The following is a 7,477-nucleotide window of genomic DNA, read 5'->3' on the forward strand; positions in this document are numbered from 1 at the left end:
GGTGGTCGTAGTGGTGTTAAAGGTACAATTATTATTAGTAGTTATAGTGGTGGTGGTAGAGGTATCAAATACAGCATTATAGTATGTAAAGTAGTATTTATGGCACACTTCTAATAATCATTAGTAGAAGTTATAGAGTTTGGGTGGTAGTGGTATTTAAAGGTGCAATCATAATTGAGAGCAGTAGTGGTGTTAAAGGTAGAAATATTATTAGGGTTAGTATGATTAATAATACAATTATTATCAATAAAATAGTTATTGTAAGTAAAAGTAGTAGTCACAGTGGTAGTAGTAGTATTAGTAGTAGTAATAGTAGTAGTAGTAGTAGTAGAAATGGTGATGGTAGCAGTATTAGTATAAGGTACAATAATTAGTTTTAATAGTTAAATTAAAAGTACATTATTAATATTATTATTATTATTATTATTATAGGTACAAATATTATTATGATTATCATTACTAGTAGTAGTATGTAGTTAAGTCACAACTCCTTACTATTATAGTTATTTTTTAGTGGTGACAGTAGTAGTATTAAAGCTACAGTCATATTTTGATTGCTTATTTTATATGTTTATGTCTATGCATATATGTATATGAAATAGTAAGTGAAAGCATTGCATTAAAACTTTTTATATTTTAATATTTTATAATGCCTTCTGCTCTTGTTTCATACTTTCCTTTATTGCATATAGAGCTAACATAATGTATGTTACAAATAGGTCTCTTTAACACCTGTCCTGGTTGGATCATGTGTAGAGTTGTGGGTAGTGACAATCCATGTCTATTTTAACTTGGAACACTTTGACTTGAATTCCACTTGCCTCCGATTTCTAACAGTTTATGATATGACTTCAGGGAATATACACACTTTATTACTTACTGAGTGTATATAATAGGATAGTAAAGCGATTACTATAACATATGAAGCCATGATGTAAGCCCAGTCAGATTATGTATTCTGTAACAGCGTTGTTAATACAACAAAATCCACGACTGTCATGCAATGCAGCCCCCCATGTGTCCAGAGGCTTAAAACCATGTTTATATTACAAAATCCCATATCCAAAAACTCGAAAGATGCTCTGTGCTACAAAACATGCAAGCTGAATAGTTTTCTGGGCAGATGACGGCTTTGAGCTTTGATATTGGTCTTGTCAACACAAGATAAATAATCTATGTTAAACAGACAACGTGAGAAGAAAACAGGGCTGCACGGATCTGCGCTGCGGTTGACGTGAGCTCTGTGATCTTTTGAGATTCTAGTAAGTTCCTACAAAGACTTCTGTAACAGATAAGTGAGCCTGAATAGAAAATACGCATTTCCTACTGGACTTTGGAAGGTGGTCACCTATCTAGTGACATCTACTATGATATAGTAAATATTAAATGCAACATATTGTACATGGTAAATCATGATGTTTCAAAATCAAGAAAAATATACAGCTTCTAAATGTCTGTAGTGTATATGTTATAGGTGGAGGAGATAGATATGATATCGTATTTTATTTTTCTTCTCGAGTTCAAGTTAAATAAAAAAAAATTAAAGTTGAAACTAATGGGGGATGCAGTTTGGATATTTTACTGCTTAATCTATGTCCTAAATTGGATAAGTAATAGAAATGAGTTGTATCTACAGATCACTTTCATTACTCATTGTACCAGAGATGTGACTTGCACGAGGAATACATAATGTACAGAATATAACTTTTATGGAATACTCAGTTTATAGAGGATGGCTAAAGGTAGGGCAATTTTAGGTAATACACAATTTATATGATATTGTAATGTGTTACAATATAGAGGCAACCTCTGTAACTGGGTATATTATAAGTATAACATATATATTCTATATTACTATGTTGTCTGGTCAACCATTCCCATGTGTCCTGTCCGGTCAATGGGCTGTTTAATGTAGACGATGCACTGTGCACCTTGCCTACAGCTAAGTGTGGTGAAAGTCTTACTGGTTGTACAACTCAATCAGCCTGGATAATGTAATGAAGGAAGTGCTTGTTCCTAGTTTCCGCACAGGAGACATGATTAGCCATGAAAAGTGATAATGTGGCCTAGGTCAGCCCGACCATGGCGTTGTCTAATTTACAACAGGAGTGCATGACGTCCCTTTCTGTTTAGCTGCAAGTTCATATGGCAAAGGTATAAGTGACATGTGCTCCTGCAAGACTGCAAGTGCTGCTAGGAAGGTCGTATATCACTAACACTAGGTGGGCTCGACACAGCTGGAGAGTGTAGATACTAACAATGGGATAGTACATGTTTTTTAACAGTAATTAGGTTAGTTTGTATGGAATCTGGATATATGAGAAAACCATGTGTTCGTCTGTTGTTCTTGGCACATGTATTTGATACTCTAAGGAAATCTTTAATACATATTGTATGATATCATTAAGCATTAACTGTTAAGGCAAACCATAGCAAATCCAAGGTTGTCATCATAAACATCCAAATAGACTAAATAATTCCACCTTGAAATAATGCGTTCTTTAGGAATGTGTATGTAATGCAGAGTTCATATAAAAAATGTGACATGCTTTCTGGTGTGCACGTACCTTCTTAAACAGCAGACAAGAGAGGCATCATGGGTGGGTTCAGTGGGATGTTGACATGGACCAAGCACCTTCCATTCTCCACACGGAGAAGGCGTAGCTGAGTCTTTCATGGGCAAGATAGTTACAACTGGCAATCTTGTGGTCCAGCTCATCACTCTGCAAGACCTGGTAGAGGAAATCAATATAGCGAGAAGCCAGCTTCAGGGTCTGTATTTTGCTTAGCTTATCGGATGGCAATGTAGGAATGATCTTTCTGAGCTCTGCAAAAGCATCATTTAGGGATTGTGTGCGCTGCCTCTCTCTCACATTGGCAATGATTCTCTGTGTGTGTACATCCTCAAACACTTCTAATTGGGGGCTCCTTTTGTTACGCTTGCATGGAGGTGATGGGGGTACCCTCCCCTCACCACCTTTGCCTACCAGCACTGTGCGTTTACGTATGTCCTTCCTCTGTTGGCGCTCAGCCTCTTCTTCGCTAGTAACCAGGCTGCCGTCAGGGGAGTCAGGGCATTCTCCTTCTTCTTTCATCATGTATGCACTGGTCCCTGCTGCCTCAGCTCTATTTGTGTTCCTCCCCCAGGAGCCAACAAGGGGATGCTGTCTTATTGTTGCCAGGACCTTTTACAGTGGTAGAAGCAACAGTCTGTATTCAATATGGAACGAAATGTGGAAGGCTAAGTGGCAGCGCCAGCACAATTGGTAGTCAGTTGTACCTCCCAGCTGCCTCACACAGAGTGTGTGCTCCTGAACTTAGCAGGCTTCCCGAATAATGCTCCAATCCTTCCCTCTTTTCTTTCACTCCTCATTTTTGGATGTTAAGGAGGGATTTCACAAGAAATTGGCCTTGTGCTTCTTCTGATTGGATCGCCCAAACTGAATAACTTGGTAGGAGGGATTCATGACTTCTCTCTTCTTCCTTGATTTCAAATAGCTCCTTTACCCCCCTTCCCTCTCTCCTTTCCTTCAGTCAAAACCAATCCATCATGGAAAGGTAGTATAAACTTTGCTGGACATTATGGGTTCCAGATTTTAGCCCTAAAGGCACAGATGCACAGTGAACGGAAGGCTGAAGCAGACTGCCCATCAAGACAAAAGTAACAAAGAGGCGGCATGAGACCCCTTAGGCGCCACTGACGGGGTACAAGGACCTTTACCAAAGAATCATTGCTACCCCTTAAATCTTTCAGTCACTTCATCATTTAATCACAGAAGTTACACCATGTTATCTGTGTATGCAGAATCTATAATTTTTCTATGAACAAATATTGCTGCAAGGCTCAGGACTACCCGATAGAATGACATTGTCCCAAGGTGACAGTGTGCGCTGTAGGAGTGCAGCATGGTATACATGACTAGTTATGAAAGTGTCTACCAGTGCAAATCCTAACCAGATGATGAAAAGATGACTCTTTGCTTCCCGGACAGATTCATAGCCGTAGACGCTGCTTGTGTCCCCAAATCCCCTGATCAGAACAAGCTGCCAGTAATGTTTGGAAATTGCATTGGACCAGTCAGATACATCTGACTGGAAAATAGACACACTGCGATGCAGCTGCCAATTGTAAAATATACAGATATATACAGAGGCTACAGAGCCATCTAAAAAAGATCAAGACGAATCTTCTTGTATAAACAGGATAAAAGGAATATTGTTATTCTTCCAAGAAAAACACACAATAGGCGTAGGGACAATGGAACACCATTGCATATATGACTAAATGTATAAATTTATATAAATATATATAAAAATATATCTCAAATGTTAGGCAGTAGAATGAGAAGTATGTAAACTTAAAGGCTATGTGCATTTTTACAACAAATTTTTAATTTACTGCTTCAATGCAATGGAGAGCCATAAGTCTGCACAGGCGCTGTATACACAAAACGGTAATTTGTATTTAATCAAGATTATTCGGAAAAATGTTTCCTCGTAGCAATAAAAAATTGTTGCAAATGTGCACATGGGACGGGTATACAACCTTTAAGTAATACCTTTTATTGGTTAACTGAGTAGATTAAAGATGTGAATTTTCCATACAGCTCAGGTCTCGTCTTCAGGCAATGTATGGCAACACAATCACTAGAGAAGAGACCTAAACTGACTTGAAAACATGCATCTTTAATCTACTTAGTTAACTAATAGAATGCATCAATGAACTCTGTTCTGCATAGATCTTAAAGTCTACTTCAGGCAAAAAACAATACCTACCGTCCCCTGCTATGTGACATGTGACGTATGATAATCTCTGCCCTTAGGTAAATTAAACCCCCCCTTAATGAAACAGTAAATATAAATCAAATAGTGTGTCAAACAATATGGCAGCCATTACAGATCCCCTAGGGGTGTCCCTTTTCTTAATTTGCTGAATGGCCAATCTGCCTAGTTGTATAGTTATACATCCTATTACTACTACATAGCAGGTTTGAAATTCAGAACTACAGAAACCTGGGTGACAATCCCATGTGGGAGCTGGCATGGTGGCCACAGTGGCTGCTGTCCAGCTTTTTTTAGAAACAGATATGACTAAGTGGCGGAATAGAAGACGATGATTATGGGGTGTATATTTGATTATTTGATTTTCATTTTTTTTCTTTTCTTTTGGGGTAAATGTAGATGAGATCAACATCATAAGTAATCTCGTAACACAAGATTTATAAATGAGGCAATGTAATATTATAATGTCCAGTCCTGAGCAGATGTTTACCTCTCACACTTGCTGTGCACTTGTCAACATCTGGATCAGAAACTCAATGCAATCTTTTTATCTGAAATGTATTCGGATTGTATAAACAATATGAATCTAAATGATTTACAACCCTCAATGCCATTTGTCATTAGATAAACATCTAGATGTTTCTTGAATGCTGTCATCGCATTTGCCATTACTACCTCTTGGGGTAGGGCATTCCATAGTTTAACTACTCAAACTGTAAAGAACCCTTTCCTATACAGATGTTTGAAAAGTCCCCTGGTCCTTTCAGTTCTTGGATTGAATAAATCACGTGTCAGTTCATTGTATTTATCACACATATATGATTCGCTAGTGAATGACATAACTAATGCACATACGCCACCCATCCTCCATAAATAACTGAATTCTGCCGGTAATTGGGTCGGTCACTTAGTTCTGAAAATATTTACATTTTATCTAATCAGATAATTCACATTCGATGCTTAGGTCAAAATTATTGTTCCATATGTTCATTGCCTCACAGGGATTTATTCCCAAAGGTCCCATCAGGTTGCAAAATCCAACAATAGGCAATTAATATTAATTTTAAGACATTTGTAATACATTTCTCTGATCATTGGATTTTGTTTTGATATCATTGTTTTTTTCAGCTGTGTGTGATTCAACCGTTGCGGTTGAATCACTATTTTGCTGTGATTTTCACAAAAGAAAGATCTCATGCATGGAACCTGTACGGAAAAACACAGAGTCCGTTCGGCTCCATACTTCTCAATGGGTACTCTGTGTGCCGCCAGATGGTACCTCCATGTGGCGCTGATATTCTCCCCTAGAACCAATGCTATACCACTTATTTCATTATTCATTTACACATTAGTGTGTGTGTGTGTGTGTGTGTGTATGTGTGTGTATTTATGTATGTGTGTACGTGCATATATGTATGTGTATATATATATATATATATATATATATGTATGTATATATATATATATATATATATATATATTTATTTATTTATTTGTTAACTGCCCGCTTATGGATAGAGGTAGGGTTTTTACACATCCTGGGACTGGTAGCCAATATGACATCAAATATACGTTGACTTGCTACTCTGATTGGGTCATCTATGTACTTTGGTGCCCCTGTCGATTATTATATGTAGGAGAAACCACATGTGAATTCAAAAGACGTTTGAATAATCATCGTTTTTCTATTAGAAAGAAGAAACTTGATTTGCCTGTGTCTAAACGTTTCGCCGAACAGGGTCATACTGAGGAAGATTTAAAATGTATGATCTTGGATCATGTTCCATTATCCTGTCAGGGTGGTGATAGACACATGATGCTCCATAAACGTGAACTTAAATGGATGTTCTTATTGAACACATTGAGGCCTAATGGTCTTAATGTAGAATTCAATGGTGCTAGGATTGCTCTTTAATTGCTCACTGCCTCTCGGCTGCTTTTGATCCTCCCTGTGTCCTCTACAGAATTAGATTGTGATACATTTATATGCATTTTCATGGTTGATAAATGTATACCCTATGTTTAATTATATTTGTGTTGTTTTTGAATATACTAAATTTTATTAATATGTCTGGTCTTTTAGATTGCAACCTTACATCAGGACCACTCTCCAATATGCCGTATAGATGTTCAGGAATTACTATATATACTTCATCCTCTTCTCTCATATGTCTTGGGATCGTTCTACAAGTGTGAATTTCAGTATATACATACTATCATGTTGTTTTCCTTAACTCATTTATGGTGAATGGTGTCAAGATATATATATTTTTCTATATAGTTATCTGTATTTACTTCTTGCGAATGGTTTCAGCACCGAGCTGCTGCGTAGCAGGCTCTGCAGGTCCGTTACACGTTATGTGGTTTTAGTGGGATGTACCATGTTCACGAAGGTAGATCATGGGATTCCCTCGAACCTGGATTGAGGATCGTATTGACCGCATAAGTGTGGACATAGTTCCTCGTATCCACGTGTGGACCATAATTGTGTTCTGCTGTTCCCTAAATATAATATATATTAGGTCATCTAGACATATACAATATTGTCATTTAGTTATATATCTCCGCCATTCACCATTTTTTGAATTTGTAGTTTGATGGGAAGATTTTCCCGATATATTCCCCTAGTAGAACGTTCCAACAGAACACAAGATCTGGTTATATTAACACATAAACTCAATTAGGTTCGTTTCTC

At 37.3% G+C, this 7,477-nt stretch overlaps 1 protein-coding gene across 1 annotated transcript; it reads right to left on the bottom strand.

The window, feature by feature from the left end:
• Positions 1 to 2,606: 2,606 nt before the first annotated feature.
• On the bottom strand, positions 2,607 to 3,098 carry LOC142740711 (twist-related protein 2-like). The gene has a single exon (XM_075850126.1). The coding sequence runs from the start codon at positions 3,096 to 3,098 to the stop codon at positions 2,607 to 2,609; it is 492 nt and encodes a 163-aa protein (XP_075706241.1).
• Between the last annotated feature and the right edge of the window lie 4,379 nt (positions 3,099 to 7,477).

The sequence above is a fragment of the Rhinoderma darwinii genome, chromosome 2 (assembly GCF_050947455.1).
Source record: "Rhinoderma darwinii isolate aRhiDar2 chromosome 2, aRhiDar2.hap1, whole genome shotgun sequence".
Lineage (NCBI taxonomy): Eukaryota > Metazoa > Chordata > Amphibia > Anura > Rhinodermatidae > Rhinoderma > Rhinoderma darwinii.